Source organism: Neolamprologus multifasciatus, chromosome 8 (genome assembly GCF_963576455.1).
Source record: "Neolamprologus multifasciatus chromosome 8, fNeoMul1.2, whole genome shotgun sequence".
In the NCBI taxonomy this organism is placed as follows: Eukaryota; Metazoa; Chordata; class Actinopteri; order Cichliformes; family Cichlidae; genus Neolamprologus; species Neolamprologus multifasciatus.
In genome coordinates, this window is record NC_140446.1 from 7782800 (window position 1) to 7800956 (window position 18157).

The 18157-nt window shown below is 41.5% G+C and overlaps 1 protein-coding gene across 7 annotated transcripts in view; it reads right to left on the reverse strand.

The window, feature by feature from the left end:
• sdk2b (sidekick cell adhesion molecule 2b) overlaps window positions 1–18157 on the reverse strand; it is a 292041-nt gene that overhangs the window by 58443 nt on the left and 215441 nt on the right. For all 7 annotated transcript variants that reach the window (XM_085170970.1, XM_085170968.1, XM_085170966.1 and 4 more), the window contains exon 5: window positions 1167–1300. In XM_085170970.1, coding sequence (XP_085027096.1) covers window positions 1167–1300 — 134 coding nt within the window. The remainder of the gene's footprint in view (window positions 1–1166; window positions 1301–18157) is intronic.

An 18157-nucleotide genomic window follows, 5' to 3' on the forward strand; every position in this document is an offset into this window, starting at 1 on the left:
GCATGTATTCGTGTGGGTGTGTGTGTGTTTATGTATGTAGCAACGTGCGAGTATTGGTACAGACTCAGGTAGTTAAGCTTAAATCTCCCACAGTGATGGGAAACATAATCAGGTACAATTAAAAAAATTACCTGACAGATTTTGTCAATATTCGTTTGAGGTCGTCTCTTTATGCATCTCTGGAACACGCCAGTACTGCTGTATTTTAACTCTCTCAGGCTCAAAATTAAGTTTTTGTTGCTAATGCACAAAAGAATACCTGCAGTGGTACTTCTGAGTAAAAAAAACTCATAAAATATGTATGTGGGGTAATCAGGTTGTTAGCTTTTAACTGTTGCAAATCTGCAACACCTGCCTTGAGAGGGTTAAAACGCTTGCTTAAAGCCGGCAATTTACTTATGCGCTGGATCGTCTCTAAAGCAGGCCTTCGACTTGAATTTCATTTTAGTCAAGAGGAAGAAGTAAAAGGGGAACCTAAACTGTCGAGAGGGTCAGCTGGCCAACACAGACTAATGGCGTGACCAAAGAACTTCTCTCTTTTCAATGTGCTTTCAAGTGTGCACACAATGTTCTGCCTGGAGGATGAATGTTGAATGAGCGCATCAGGTCAGGAAGGCGCACCGGGTCACACTCCTGACCTGAAGTGGTGCCTTTGGGCTTTTCTCCTGAAGACTACTGTTTGATCTCTGGGTCATAACTCATACATCTAGTTCTCATCAAGACAGTTGGAAGTTGGTTCTGATGGACACCGAATTTGACATTTTTCTCCTTTTGCCAGTTTGAGATAAACATAAAATCTTAGGTGTGGATGTGGAAGAGCTCAGAAGGGTGTAAACCAGGGGTGTCCAACTCCAGGGCTTAGTTTACCAGTACCACTTTATATGTACTATATTATAAGGTTCTAACCTGGAATGACATCTTTATAAACTATACACACTAATAGCAAGACAGTAATACCATTTTAAATACTGTTTTTGCACCGGGGCTTACTAAAAACAGTGAGTAATCACACATTTTTCAAGCCAATATATCAAACTGTGAGCCTGGTATGTAAAGGCTCAAGATGTCAAGTGAATGTTTAATATTTCCTTCAAAAACTTAAAAGGGTTGGACATGATAATAAAAGTACAAGCACGCCTAAATGCGTTTCCAATGTGGTTACTCACTTTCTACTGACAAGGTGATGGGCTGGCTGGTCTTGTTCTCTCCATTCTTGTCGTTTACAGCTTGCACATAGTAGCGTCCGGCGTCCGGTGCCACGGTAGACAAGATAACCAGTGTGTTGTCCAAAGTAATGGCACTGAACAGGAAAAGAAAAGAGATATAAAAATCACACTGCTCATTCAACGAGGAGGGGGGAAAAAAAAAAACTGTGAGACGTTCACAGAAAGCTTCTATAAAAAGAAAAACAGAGAAAACTTTAAGGCCGTCTCCCTCTGCCTAATTAAAACTAAACATGTCTGACGTTTGCTTTTGTGTCCACACTTTATCTCGTGGCTGAGGAAGGCATTAAACATTTTAACATTTTAATTACACTGTTCAAGCAGCATTAGGTATATCGATTTACAATGTGTAAACAATGTGTAAGCGCTGACTGAGCAAAGCGGAAATATTGACATTCTCTCCTGTCTTAACTTCTGTGCAGTCGCTTCACAAATATGATAGCCTTGCTTTTAATAACCCAAAGCTTTTAATTAGCTATTTATACCACTCTGCTTCATGTGGCCAGCATTTTGGCAGCAAACTGCTTTTGGCGGGGATCAACAGCATCTTTCTTATTGCCTGCTTTAGTAACGCCTGAATAAATAAACACTGATCCATTTTTCAGCAGGAGGCCTATAGGCGCTAATACCTGGTGTCATGTTGGCTTTATCAAGTCCTCCCTTTCTTCGTCACTATAGCCACCAGTGAGAGAGCCCACCCCCACCCTCCTGTGATGTGTGCCTGTCTTCAGTCTTGATACAGATTTCCAACTAGGTGCCTTCCTCCAGATATCGCTTTTACTCTGATTTCATATATCCATCTACTTACTTTTCTATTCCTCATCTCTTTTTTTCTCTTTCCATCCCACCAGAAGTAGTTCTTAGTAATGTGCTGTTTATAGATAATCTCCTAAACCACAAATAAGCTATGAATTCTCAAATTTGAGCTGAAAACACAATACACATAAAAATCGGTATATTTGTTACAAAAAAGCCCAAAGAACAAACAAGTAACAATTTAGGAAAATAGTCCTTTTGGAGTCCTCTTCAAACTTTTCAGGCTATTAGCAGTGCTAAAACTGTCCTCTAACTGTAATCTCAGTTCATCAATAAAAAAACAAAAACTATTCCCCAAGTCATTGATCATGTATTCTAGAAATAGTGTAATTTTTGCTGTTATAAAAAACAAGTGTAAAAAAAACCCAAAAAACTACGACCCCTGTTGTGTAAGTTTCAGACACATTTCTGTTTCACAGCTGATGATTTCCTCTTTTTCTCCTCCTCCAATCAAACCCACTCCACTTCTCTTTCCACTTTTTCCTCCATCCCCACCTTCATCTCATCAGTAGGGGATCGGAATACCTGCTGTGCATGATCAGGGGAGCAAGAGAGCTGATGAGAAAGCAAGCAAAAAAAAAAGATGCCAACAGTATGGCGCTCACAAGCAAATACAGAAAATATATAGAACTGTGCACGCCCATAAAAAAAAGAAAAGAAAAAGCTTCACAGATGCATGCAGGAAAATCATCTGACACAGCAGAGAGAGCAATATGCTGTGCATGTGGCATAGAGGTACCTGTGCTGTTAGCATTTAGAGCGTGATGACTTATGAGATGCATCTTGGAGCTGATTGATTTTCAAACATCTTAAAGCAGCTCAAGTCGCTGGGCTCATCTGGGATTCCTCATGCATGCTGAGACTGAAAACACTCTTCCTAAAGGGACAAGCAGGCCTCAATGGCTGTGGCTTATGATCTGAGGTAAATATTTAATGCTAGCTCGCTGGAGCGGTGACATCCTGGACACACAGCCATGAATTATGGATCTCTTCAGGGATGCGGGTAGAACGGAAGTGTCCAAAGCACTGAATGAATCCCGGGTGGCTTCCCAGGACCTTTCCAAAACGGGGACACAATCCAGGGCTTAACTTCTTTACCTGCCACTTATTAAAGACCAAAATATACAAGCTAGCACTGCTAACCACAGCTTTCCAATGACCTCGACGACACAGCCCATTCTCTCTGTGATAATGCAACGTATCAGGTGATCTTTGAAGTTCTTTAGTTTCCCTCAAAGATCATTCAGGAGCAAGCACCTGCCAAACTAAGTTCAAACCAATATTATCCAGAGCAAAACCAGATTTCATCAGTTTCTGGGAGCAGGAGGCATTTTCCCCCTGCTAGTTGATTTTAATGTGCTCCCATGCTGAGCATTCACTCCCCCCAGCCTGTAATCAGGGCTGGTGCAGTGGGGGTCACACAAAACTTGGTTACACAGCTTGTTCAGCACATCTAACCACTCCCAGTGTGTGCTGGGCCTCAGGGATCAAAGACCACATGATGCTGGAAGAAATTAAAAGTAAGCCAATTATCCTGAATGGCTTTGCATGTATATCAAGGGAGCAAGAAGGGAAAGATAAGAATTTCGCTTAAAAGAGCAGTTAATGTTTTACATGCTTCTTGAAGTTCCGCTTTAACATGTTCATTATTTTTTTTCTCTTTTATCGTTGTCTGTCTGATTTTGGTCACTCTTATTCAAATCCCCATCTCTCAGCGGTGTTGTGAGCAGCTGTCGGAGGCTTGCTTATAACGATGGCTTAGCACGTATCCGGCACGGTGCAGGGATTTATCAAGCCACAAGGCTGAGAAATTTGGACAAATCAGATATGTGTGAACATGCCTCTGTCTCTGTCTAGTTTTAATGTTTATTCCCACATCTTAGAATGCTTTCTCTTTTTTATTCCAACCCAATTTCCTTTTCCATTATTATTCTTCAGAAAGAGCCATGGTCTACAAGAGAGCCTGGTAGGCAGGACAGCTGCCCAGAAACATCTTGGCCAACTGTGCAGCTTTTACGCAACCCTAATTTTGCTTGCAGCAATAAGCAGTATTACTCCCATATGCAATTACTTTCTTGTGGATCAATTTTTTATGTAAAGAATCAAGGGCGCTTTTTCAATGAATGCCAGCCTTATAATGATTCTGTAGCACTTTCATCAATAATAATGATGAGGATTTATGTTTGATTGAAATAGATATAACTATAAATGTTTTATTTGCCACTAGCTGCTTCCCGTCTCTAATTTCCATTATTAAAAATAAATTATATTACAGCAAAATTAAATATACAATGATCACGGTTGCTCCCTTTAATTAAAAACATGTGGTCCCAGCACTGCAACAGTGGCTTCACAGTGTATCTCCAGAGAGTTCAACCACCGACTTTGTCAGCTTGTATACATATCTTATTTTGTTAATCCAGCACTGACACAGTGTGACAGTGCTGGTCCTGCTCTATCACATACAAACACACACACTCTCTAGTGTTTTGGCATCTGTCGTGGCTGTCCTTCTCCACTGGGCCGTGAGGGGCCTAACCTCGCTCCACAGCCTCAGACCTCCATTACATGCAGACAAATGGCCCCAGTTGGCTGATGGCCACCCCCCAGGAGAGAGAGAGAGAGGGGTCAGCAGGATCAAATGGCTCACATCGCTGGCTAAGGTATAAGTCAAACCACAGGCAGTAGACAGATGAAGGAAAAAGAAAGCTAGAGTGAAAGCAAGCAACAGGCTACAAGCCCTACCGCTCAACAGAGTTGTGATGAAAAAGCCACAGCTCCTGGGGATGGAGGGACGAAGAAGTGAGAGATATGAGAGGAGGTGAGGGAGTGTCGCTCATGAAAACAGGCACTTGTTTTCTCACTGGGTGTATGGCAAATGGCAAATGGACTGGTTCTTATATAGCGCTTTTCTACTCTGTCCGAGCACTCAAAGCGCTTTATACAGCTAATTCATTCACCCAATCACACCCATTCACACAAGCACTTCTAACCTCAAGTGCTAAATATCTAACATTCATACACATTCACACTCCGATGGATGCATCGGAGAGCAACATGGGGTTAGTATCTTGCCCAAGGATATTTGGCATGCAGACTGGAGCAGCCTGGGATTGAACCACCGACCTTCTGGTTAGTGGCTGATCCGCTCTGCCACCTGAGCTACAGCCACCCCAAACCTTCAGTATGGACTGAAGGTTTGTGCCTTACTGTTCGCTTTCTGCTTCCCTTTCACTTGTGGTTCATTGAGTGTTCAAACCAATATAAGGATGTCCCCAACACTGCTCAAATAGTGACATCTAAATGAAATCAAAGCCATTTAACCCTTTAAAACTGGTCAGAGCTGCACACTCCATTTTGCGTAACTATTTTTAAATCCCGGTAGAACTGCAACCCCGTAAGCTAGCGCAATAATTTTTTTGCATATGAAACCGGAGTTGTACTTACATCTTATGCCATCAGCTTTTCCTAGGTCACAGTTTCCTTCCACATATAGCTTTGCAAAAACTGCATAAAAAGCACTTGCAGGAACAAAAACATAATATTCCAGAAACACGCTTTGCCGATCGATCAGCTGTTCGTAACACTTCCTAGTCCATCAGCACGAACTATCGCATGTCCGCCATGAAATGTAGTTTTTTACCATCAAGGCCTCATGAACTTATACTGGTGTTGTTAAAAGTTATGTTTGACTTTATGACTTTCTGTGTCGTTTCTGGGATGCTTAGGACTAATATTGCACTGCTGGAAATAGTTTATTTTGATGCATATGCTGTTTTTTTTGCAAATTTGCACTATAATATTTATTTTCGTTTTTCCTGCAGTATATAAAAATTGGTGTATTTAAAAAATAAAACTACAAAGACACTCACAATAAATTTCCTGTGGTAGGAAACTATTTTGTGCAACTCTTTTGTATTTACAGTTTTGAGGGATAAGCCTCTTAAATTTCTCTAACTAGAAATATATGTTAAAAAACAAAAACGATTTTCAATTTTTTTGTAGTTTATTGCACTTTTTTGCAATTTATGTAATTACTATGCACTTAATGCATGCATATTATTAAAATTTAGGCTGTAATGGTTGTATTGATGTATAGCAACTTGAAATGCTCCCAAAAATGGCTCCACAGCATGTAAAAGTATAATATAAGCTCTGGCGGACTTGGTTCTATGGTAGGTCTTAAAGGGTTAAGACCAGCCTACATTAGCTGAGTAACTCAATTGTCTTACCTTAACAGGACAACCCTAAATTCTTCAACCATCAACTGAATTCTTACATAGAAATCAACCTGCATTAAGATGAAAAATAATTAATTCATTAGTCGTTCAATAGGAAAGTATTTTTAATAATCAATCATTTCTTATTGTGAGTCTCTGTGGCGACTCGATTCACAGCGTGGTTTAGCTGGATTGGATCACTCTACTGTGACCCGTTGTTAAAACACTGGGATGCTGCAACACATTGCAATGGTTTTCAAATCACTGAAACTTTATATTTAATTGAAAACAGTACAATATATCAATGTTAAAGCTGGGAAATTCTACATATTTTTGGGGGAAACAAATGTGCTCATTTTGAGTTTGATGCCAGCCACACAATTCAAACATGCATGGGCATGTTTACATCTGTATTGCATCACGTCTTTGACCAACACCACAAGAGTTTGGAAACTAATGAGACCAAATGCTGTAATTGTTTTAAAAGGCTAGTGTGCTACAATTCTTGCTTTTTACATGATTTTAGCTTTTCAATTTGAGACTTTTTTTGTCATATTTTTCATTTCATGATGCACTGCTATTGCCATTAAAATTTTAAGTGTCAGGTCAAGCACTCTTATATGGAGCTATGCTGCTGTAATATGTGCAGCATATGGTTTGTCATACTATTGCTGAACTAAACAAGGCTTTCCTTAAAAATGTTGTCTGGATATCAGCATACAATATGTCACTAGAAAAACCTTGTACATATCATTCAACGGTAATTGTGACTCTACAGATATGCAAGAGCAAATGCATCAGTGGAAAATGGGAAGCAGATGCCGTGATTTATTGAAACAGGTGCAAACACAACGTAAAATAAATGACCACATTTATTCTTAAACAGAGCCTGAACTCTCTAAGGTAGCTTTCTTGATTTTTTTTTTAGGTAGTCTTCAAAAATAGTTCTCCGGGCTTGAAGGAAGTCTAAAGCTCTTCTTTGGATGTTAGCTGCCTTTTGTTCCCTTCGCTGTTGAGACGATCCTATACTACCTTAATAATGTTGTGAGATCCAATCCAACACTTTTAGTATTCCACTGTGTGTTTTTCTACCCAGGCATGCTTTTACTGTTTGGAATCACCCTAACCCTGCTGAAAATGAATGATAACGAAATGAAACTGTTGCCAATCGGATGGTTCCCATGTGGTACTACATGGTGGATGAAAATCTGGACTTTGCTGCCTTCATAACTCATAACTTCATAACATCAATTTTGACAAGATCCTCAACACCACTGACTGAAAGGCAGCCCCAAATCATGACAGTCTCCATCATGCTTTACAGAACACTGGAGACACTCACTCTTGTACCTCTCTCATAACCTCCTCCGTACAAAGTGACGAAGATTTGAACAAAGCTAACTAACACAATGGCAATAAATGATGTGTTTTTGCAACAGGACCCTAAAGATACAATTTAAAATTGGTTCTTTGCTAAGGTACAACATTCGTTGATCGTTTGAGTTGGCCTATTTTATGCCTGAATGATTTAATGTATAGGTCACTGTTAAATGACTTAATAAGTTAACTAAGTCATCTGAAAATGGTAACAAGGACTGAAAATGCAAAAAACAGCCAATGTCTGAAGAAAAACGCTGAAAGATCTTTAGAAGGCTTGGAGAGCTAAAGACTTATAAATAAATAAAGGAAGAAAGAAAGTCTGGCTCAGTGGAACCTAGAGATCTACCAATATTGGCAAGAGCCCAAAACAACAATAAAAACCTCTTGATTGCTGCTTCACAGATCCTTTGATTTCCCTGGAGTTTCTTTTTCTACTTTCACTGTTCTTGTATAAACAGACGTCAACGTGCAGCACAGAACTGAATGGAATACAAGGAAACTTTTTAAAAAAGTTTTTAAGTGTACACTTTCAGGATTAATCATTAGGTAGATATTGTATAATTTTGGCTTCATTAAAGCATGACCTTGCTCATGCACCTCCAAGTCTTAGGCCATGGTTCTCTGATGGAAAATGTTGGAATGTTCCCTGTGGATTGGGGAGAGAGGCTCGAGGCTTCCTTGCCTCAAGCAAACATGTTCCAAGTATCTTGGGGTCTTATTCATGAATGATGGAAATGTGGAGTGTTAGCTGGACTGACAGATTGGTGCAGCGTCAGCAGTTATGCGGACATTGCATTGAACTGTCATGGTGAGCAGAGTGCTGAGCAAAAAGGTGAAGCTTTCGATTTACCAATCAATCTACGTCTCAATCCAAAATATGGGTAATGACCAAAAGAGTAAGGTCATGAATACAGTTGTCTAAAATTAGTTTTCCCTCTAGGGTGGCTAGGCTTAGACATAGAGATAGGGTGAGGAGTTCAGACATCCAGGAGGATCTCAGAGTAGAGCCACTGCTCCTGCATGTAAAATGAAGCCAGATGAGGCTGTTTGGGTAGCTCATTAAGATGCCTCTCCTCCATTTGGAGGTTTTCCAGAAATGGAAATTGTTACTGTAAGGAGACCCTAGGGTATAGCTTGAGAGATTATATACCTCCACTGGCCTGGGACTGGACACCTTGTGGTCCTCCAGGAGGAACTACAAAGTATTATTGGGAAGAAGGACATCTAGAACAGCGGTCCCCAATCCCCGGGCCTCGGACTGGTGCCGGTCCGTGAGTCGTTTGGTACCGGGCCGCGAGAGTTGAGGCTCAGGTGTGAAATGTATAGTTTTCAGGGTTTTTATCGGTTTTCAGCGTTATTTTGTTATCGTTTTTATCGTTTACTCGGTTTTCCTTGGTCTTTTCACGTGTGTTATGAATAAATTTTCTTTTTTTCGGTACCGGTACTAGTTTTATTTTGTTGTATTTATCCGCGACACCTTAAAGGCCGGTCCATGAAAATATTGTCGGGCATAAACCGGTCCGTGGCGCAAAAAAGGTTGGGGTCCGCTGATCTAGAATACTCTACATAGCCTGCTACCACTGCAACCCAACTTCAGAGAAAGACAATAGATGGATATTATCTTAAAATATATCTTGTCTTAATTAAACACACAATAGCTTCAGCTGTTGTTCAAACTTCTAATAATCTAGTTGATGAACAGTAAATTTTGGGCAAAGGAAGCAGTGTTGGGAAGGTTACTTTTAAAATGTATTCCATTACAGAATACAGAATACATGCCCTAAAATGTATTCTGTAACGTATTCCGTTACATTACTCAATGAGAGTGACGTATTCTGAATACTTTGGATTACTTAATATATTATCATGCTGTTTACAACTACATGAATGTACTATTGCTGTGATTTATTACTGTTACTGAAGGTCCTCGGCTCCGAACCGTAGTAAAGGGACCTCTGGCTAATACGGTGGGTTCTATGTCGGGCTCGTTGCTGAAAACTAGCTTTACTTTGTTGTCATGGTCAACTTTGCCAGCGAGAGACCGAGAGAGGCGTTGAATGGCTGCTCCAACGGAACTTATTGTTTTTGGAGGAGAACACGAACACGGTGTACAGTCGAGTCTTAATAGCTTACTTACAACTGGGCTCGTCAGGCACTCTTCTTGGCTGCAGTGGTTATTATTATATTTACATGCTTCCAGCTCCCGTTTTTGCTCGATGACAGCTCGTACTTTTCCTTTTTCTCCCTCCTCACGCTCACAGACACATAACGTGTATGGCAGTCCATTCTCCCTGCAGCACGGACTACACTGCCTATGATGCTACATTCTTTAGAGCTATACCGGTAGCATTCTGCCTATTAGCTTAGCACAACAACAACAAAAAGGCCTCTCTCACCCAGGAAACACGCAGAGAGAACGTCACCCTGTAACCATAGCAACCGTAACGCTGCCACCTGGAACAACAGAACGTAGCTGTCAAACAAAACCCGAACAGTCCTGACCCGCGACAATATGAAACAGGAAAGTACCGCCGTGTAATCCATTTATTTCAATAAAGTAACTGTATTCTAAATACCACCTTTTTAAACGGTAACTGTAACGGAATACAGTTACTCATATTTTGTATTTTAAATACGTAACGGCGGTACATGTATTCCGTTACTCCCCATCACTGAAAGGAAGAAAAAAAAAGTAGATTTCTTGGTCTCTTGCAAGTAGTGAGGACCAAGAAATATTTAAGAATAGTAAGTAATTTCTTGTAGGACTAGATACATCCATTCATTTCATTTAGGAATCTATGTAAATTGTGATATTTTTTTTATGTTATTCTTGCTTCTCCTTGTCGTCTATTCTCTCTTGACCTGAAGATCGTCAGGTTCATGACTAATGCCGAGCAGTTGTAGCCAAATGCAAAGGAAGGGCATGGCTATTCGCTGGTCCTCATGACTAATGGAGAATCCATAGCACGCTGACAGGACCTGAGCATCCCAGGCAGGGCCCATTAATTGATCAGTAGCTACAGCAAATTACTCAAGCGAACTGCAGTGTGTGTGTGTGTATGTGTCTCAACGATGTCCTCCCACTGACTCCTCCAGGTCAGGCTCCTCTGTGTTCTGTCTTAACAGACACCTCTACAAGGTTGTTTCGGTGTAAATCCATGCCAAAATGTCAATAGAAAGTTTCTGGGAGAAAAACAACAGGTAGTGGGTAGTGAGTTGTTGTCAAATGTGAAAAAGTGAGGACAGAATCCAGCGCTATATCTAACGACAGACTCACCTTTCAGCCAGGAGCCACACAATTCCTGGCAAATGCATTTAACTAAAAGAGGCTCTGATTACACACGACATTAAGTCTCCAAAATAGCATAACAAATCACAGCAGCTGAATGGAGAAGATCTCCTCGACTACATTTCCATTCACCGAGAGAAGAATGTCAGCCATTAGAAAGTTCTTTTTCTCCTTGCGTCCTGTTTCATATATTGTAACAAAAAGACCCTGACTGAACTGATTCATTAAAGCAAAGCTGGATCAATGTCTGGTTGCACATTTCAGCTTACAGTCAAACAAGGACATGTGCTTTGAAACTGGGCAGTACACAACATGAGCACAGCAAAGACTGTAAGCAACAAACGCATCAATAAGTGATTCCGTGAGCTTATGGGCGTACTGTTAGAGAGCAAAGGAGTCTCTGCCCACGCCGAGGCCAGCAGCTGCACGAGTCACATTGCAGAAAGTCGCTGTGCCACAGTAAGACGCAGCCTTGCCAAGGGGAATATTGGCAACAGGGAAGCAAAAATGCAGCATTCATTAAGTTTACACATTCAAGGCCTGGGTGGTGTGTTCATACTACTAACATAATGATGTTCAGCTGATATCCTATATTTCCCCATTACCATCTTTAGATGGCATAAACCAAAATATATAACAAATTAGAATTTGACCCGAAATGGACAGTCGGGACCGTCAAGTTGTATAAGAATCCCAAAAATGTCTTTGAGAGGTTTTATACAGAACCCGAGTTGTGAAATGACTGTCAAACCAGTAATCACAATCAGATTTTGGAGTGCTGAAGTGTGCTTTACTCAAGCCACATTTTGAAATAATCATGCAATTATTCTGAAATAATCGGTGCCAGATCAGCCAGAACGGGATCCAGGATTGTAATTCTATTATTTGTTTTACATGTTTTGAATGGACGCTCTGGTATTAAAACAAACCACTCAATACGATTTCAGTTATTCAAAGAAGCATCTTTCAGCTCCTTCAAATGGATTTCCTAAATATTTCATCATTGACCCCGCGTAAGAAAGTAAACACGTTCTATTCGTTACAGCCATATTATACCCAGGGTTAATCCTCTCTTTGAACAGTGCTGGTCATACCTAATGATACGTCAGCCTCTTAAAGTGTGAATATTAATATTTGCTAATCTACAAAGCCAGTGCCGACTCTGAAGGAGTTTGGTTGAACGCTTGGTCTATGATCTTGAGAAAGCTGCAAATAACAAGACTGGAAGCCAAGCAATCAGGCTATTTTGAACAGGCATGTTTTGAACAGTCACTGCCCTAGTCCCTGATAAACTGAAGGGGGCATTTCATGCTGTCAGCAGCATTCCAATATCGAATGCTGACTGTGAGCTAGCCTTTTCTTTCTCTCTCTCTCCCTCTTTTTTTTTTTTGAAATGAACTCCATTTGCACCCAAAATCCATTCCTCTCTGCACACATCCACTAGATCATATTTACTCTTTCTGAAGAGTAAATTCAGTTCCCAGCTGTGGGTGGCCAAAGGACATAAAAACGCCACAGACATCCGCACTTTAAGCCAAAATAGGAAACATGAGGCGAATCAGGACGGGACTGTGGTGTGGGGGTGTTATGGACAGCAAGATGAGGTGAGGACATGATCCAATCTGAGCAATTCCTTCTTGTGAACAGTGAGGTATAAAGACCTGAGGACTGAACTGCAAGTTCTATAAGCTTCATAGCTAAGCATGTGATGATGTGGGTGTTGTGTGTACTGAGAAAAGTGGTCTAAAAACATTCAACATCACTTATTGAAAATTGATGCCTAGGAGCCAAACAGCTTAGTAAGTGGAAATTTAGTACACGCTTTGCACCATGTTCTGTACAGCAGCCGCATGCTCCACCAGTATTTTGATTAATCAATACTTATATATCTGAATCTTGCCTATAATCTATATTACTGAATCTTATATTCAGTAATCCTGTATATAGAGGATTACTCTCTATTCTCCAAACATCCTCCCTATGTATTCGAAAGATTTGCATTTGAATCCTGGATTCAATTCTGCAGCCAGATAAAGATTTATACAGCTATAAATACAAACATTTTGAGGTGTGTACTTGTTCTTCTGAGATGTGTATTTTTATATGTGTCCCCAACCTGAGACCTAGAGCACCTCACAAGAGTCCTTGCAATCAACAAGTGTCATCCTTGAGTGATTTCTCAGCTTCTCTCACCTTTCTACCACGAACAAAAAAAAAAATCACACAACAACTCTCGAACTGCACGACACAGTTTGAGGAAACTCCCAGAATTTCAACTAAATGAAAGCACAATGCAAAAAAAAAAAAAAATGAAATTGGTCGTACAGCAGCCTCCAGAGCGAGTGTGAATTATATTAGGTATTAGATTGGTTGGATGAGAGCCTCAACATTTTTTAAGAGATCTCATTGTTTTTGCTTTTTTCTCTTTTGCAGGGGTGTGATTAAAAAGAGCACAGACAAGCAGCAAGACAGACCCCTGAGGAGCCTGTAAATTACACTTATGACACCTTATGATGGCTAGCAAGAGCAGGAGACAATTAGGGGAAATGGTCACCCTGGTTCTCATCTATGGCGTGTTTTTGTCAGTCCTCTTTCTCCTTCACCGCCATTCCACTTTAGCTTGTTCCACTATATAACTCTTGTAACACACGGCACACCGAAATCTTCCAGGTGGTCTTACAACATGAGAACGTCTGGAGACCTGCATAACAATGTGACAGATTTAGAGAGACAGAGCCTTCATGACGGCAACACTTGTGGTCTGGTGCGACTCACTCAGTCGCACTCCCTCATTCTCTCCTCCACTAGCGAGACTTTGATGCCTCTACAGAGTAAACGCTAGTGGCATGAATCAAATTCAATTAAATGATTTTCAATAAAAAAGGCTGCCTGTTATCAACAGTGCTCATTTGCACACTGTGACCTTGGTAGTGCATGTGGTATTAGCATTCTCAGAGCTGCGGGGTAGGAAGTGAGGATGAAGAGCAGCAAAGTACACACAGCGGGTGGCCCATAATGGAGACAAAAGAAGGGAGAGAGATAGAGGAGGGAGACGGCGACAGAACGGCAAATGAAGCCACTATTATGCCTGACACACTGGTCACTGCACATGCCACTTGTGACGTCAACAGAGAAGCATAACCTTTTATAGTCGTGCATGAGGTTCACTGATTTGCTGAAGATCTTCTAAAAGAACAGCATACTGCTGCGAAAACTACAGTCTGCGCCACAGAAAGAGGAAGTACACAATTCAAAGACAAATACAATGCTGTTTTTCAATAACTTTCCACAGAACGTCTCATCATTTCTAGCTGAAGCACCAATCTTCCAACACAAGTTCAATGCCATCTGGGAATTCCTATACTCCCACACTGATGGATTATAGAGATGCCCGTAAAGACGGGCTCGCTCATGCCTTCAGCTTGTCCATTTTGCTCTTTCTGCACAGCGCGCACCAGGTTACAAAAAATCTGAGAAATAAGGAACCAGCTGTAACGATGTCAGAGAACACAACCGCATCAGCTTGAGAGAAGTAAGAAGTTCAATTTATTTTGTAGATCCTTCTTATTAAAAGAACTATTCTTTAAAAACACAGACAGAGCAGGCTACCGGTGGCCAGCAACCTTCATCTTCTCAGTACGCCTGGGCAATTGTCTCATTGTGATTCTAGGTCAGGGGATGATTACTGATGATGAGAAGCTGATAAGAAAGATTCACTCTAACTAAGGGCAAGGTCACCTCCCACTGTGAAGAAATGCAGATGTGATGAGACGGGATAAGTGACTTTTTAACGCACACTCTGGTACACACAAATATCCCCCACACAAAGATGTGTGTAACCTCAGTACAATGTCAGTCGCTGAAAGATAAAGTAAAAACCCTACCGTGTGGAGGTGCAGCCTGTGTAGCATCACGGGGAACATAATCTTAATTAATCTGTCAAATGTTCTTGGAGCACATCTGTATATTTGTGGAAAAAATATTCTAAAGTAACTCAGATATTTTAGGCAAAACTAACATAATACATGCAAATGCCCAAACCAAACAGTCAAGTTGCATTTTGGGAAATGTAGTTGTCAGGTTGTGCTGACAGTGTACAGATGCGGTACATTTTCAATTAGTAGTTGTCAGGATCTGGAGACTCGACTGGAAAATTCCATCAGGCACCTGAGTTCCTTGGTTTCCACCCCTGGGCGGAACCATCATCCCTGCTGCAGTCCTGCACACCTGAGACTGATTCAGGGCAATCAGGTTGAGGATTTAAGGCCCGCCAGTTCGTCAACGACCTCACGTTGGCATTGACTCTACGGCTTTTTACACTCTTGCCACTTTTTCGTTGTTAACTTTGGTTTCATGCGCTTCAGATTCCCTGGACCTTCTTTGCTATCACCCTTAACACCTCAGCTCTCCGTGGATCATCTTTATATTCAGGAAAAAATACAAGGACCCTCACCTGCCTGCCCTCCATCCTCACTCACCACTAGGGATGGGTATCGAAAACCGGTTCTTGTTGAGAACCGGTTCCCACTGTTTCAATTCCTTGGAAACGTTTGCCAGTTTTGCAAACGATTCCCTTATCGATTCCAGTCGCCCCGAATGACGTCACCACGTTGCGGAGCGTCATTTACCGGGCAGGAAACACGGCGCCTAAGCGGCTCAAACGCTCAAAAGTTTGGTTATACTTTACGAGAATGGATGACAACGGGGCAACTTGCAATACTTGCAAAGTAGATATTTCATTTAAGGGAGGAAACACTACGAATATGCAAAAGCATTTGCTCACAAAACACGCGATGACCTTAAATGAATGTCGTGTTTTTAATTCCGCTCCGGACTCGTGAATCTCAACCCAGCAGCAGCGGTAACGTTTGCACGTCCTCTTCCGTTAATGCGGCAGGTAAATAATCAACTAACAGTGCATATTATGTTAGCGCGATCTGCCTTATTACAAAACCTGCCATTACTGTGCATTTAGGTGACCATGATGAGAGAGACAGACAGAGTCTGGCTCAGATGCTGGCAGTTCTCGCTGCAGTCTACCGTTAGCGTCTCCATTCAGGCCAGGTTAGACGAATGTCACCGAGCAGTGACTCAGTTTGTGGTAAAAGGTTTGCACTCATTTGCCGCAGCAGATGCCCCGATTTTCGGTAAGTGAATGTGTTTAATTGTAGGCAGGGACATTACTGGATATTCTTGTGTAATTGCTACAGAATATTTTATGTTATACTTTGTTATTGCTACAGAAGAATATTTATTTTATTATTTTACATTTACAATGTTTTTTCCCGGGGACCCTGTGACACCCCATTGAAGAGCCGTAGGCTGTGGATCTCTTAAGATCTCACTGCTGGTTTGTAAGGCCGTGTTACTCCCAAATTTCTATCTTGTTCAAAGAGAAGATATAAAACAAAGTTCTAAGCTATTCGACCTTAGTGTTCTCCTTTTTAAAAAAGAATCGATAAGAGAATCGATAAAGAATCGAATCGTTAAACAGAATCGAAAATGGAATCGGAATCGTGGAAATCTTATCAATACCCATCCCTACTCACCACCTTGGACACAGCGGAACTCAGGTCTGCCAGCCTCTCCACTACTCCCCTGGACTATCGCTGCCTCTCCCTCAAAGCGAGGTTCACGCCGGTCACCAACGCAACCGCTCCGTTCCCGTCGCAACCTGCTAGACCCCCGTTCACCCCCACTGTCACACGGTTACATCATTAGCGACACCCTGCCACATATTCACTTGTTGACTAAATAATAAACACTGCAAAACGTTGAGCCGTCTCTGTTGTGGTTATCTGCAATCGAGTCCGATCTAGCTATCGGCCCGTGGCCATTGTGACAGTAGTAAAATAACAAAGTTTGTATCTGCTTCTTTCTTGGGCCACATAGCACGTTAAAGTGAAGAAAGCACTTTAAAAAAAAATCGACCTTCATATTTGCATTTTACCTTTTTAAGTGACCAGAATGAGCATCCCGTTCTCACCCCCGAGGCGTAACATGCCGACGTTTTGTCGCGTCCCGTGGCGTTCCTGAGGAACGCGAAAGGAGACCTTCGGCGTTCTTATGGTACGCGGCGGGTTATGGCCGAAATCCAGTGCAATGACGCTCCTGCGGTAATAGACGTTCCAGCCCTGTATTCCAGCCCTAAACCTAACCATAACCTTTTTCCTGAGCTTAACCAGGACTTTAATGATGTTAAATAGCGTGTTTCTAAGCGATTTGAAGAAAAAGAGCAAACATGCGTAGATTGAGTCCATACGGTTCTCATAGTTCCTCATTTTTCCGAGGTCGTCATTTAGGAACGTGGTGGGTAGCCGAAAACGTAATATGTTGACGATTTGTCACCTAGCGTAAAATGTTACGCTTTGGGAGTGAGAATGTGTTGCAGCCGTTGCAATGAGACAGCAAAACAAATAGGCTGTCAGGAGGCCCAGTGCTCCATAACCCTGTCCTGAGGAACCTTGGAGTCATTTTTGACCAGGATATGTCCTTCAACGCACATATTAAACAAATATGTAAGACTGCGTTCTTCCATTTGCGCAACATCTCTAAAATTAGAAATATCCTGTCTCAGAGTGACGCTGAAAAACTAGTTCATGCATTTATTACTTCCAGGCTAGACTACTGCAATTCATTATTATCAGGATGTCCAAAAAACTCACTGAAAAGCCTTCAGTTAATCCAAAATGCTGCAGCAAGAGTACTGACAGGGACTAGAAAGAGAGAGCATATTTCTCCTGTTTTGGCTTCCCTTCACTGGCTTCCTGTTAAATCCAGAATTGAATTCAAAATCCTGCTCCTCACATACAAGGTCTTAAATAATCAGGCCCCATCTTATCTTAATGACCTTGTAGTACCATATCACCCTATTAGAGCACTTTGCTCTCGCTCTGCAGGCCTACTTGTTGTTCCTAGAGTATTTAAAAGTAGAATGGGAGGGAGAGCCTTCAGTTTTCAGGCCCCTCTTCTGTGGAACCAGCTTCCAGTTTGGATTCAGGAGACAGACACTATCTCTACTTTTAAGATTAGGCTTAAAACTTTCCTTTTTGCTAAAGCATATAGTTAGGGCTGGACCAGGTGACCCTGAATCCTCCCTTAGTTATGCTGCAATAGATGTAGGCTGCCGGGGGATTCCCATGATGCATTGAGTTTTTCCTTTCCAGTCACCTTTCTCACTCACTATGTATTAACAGACCTCTCTGTATTGAATCGTATCTGTTATTAAT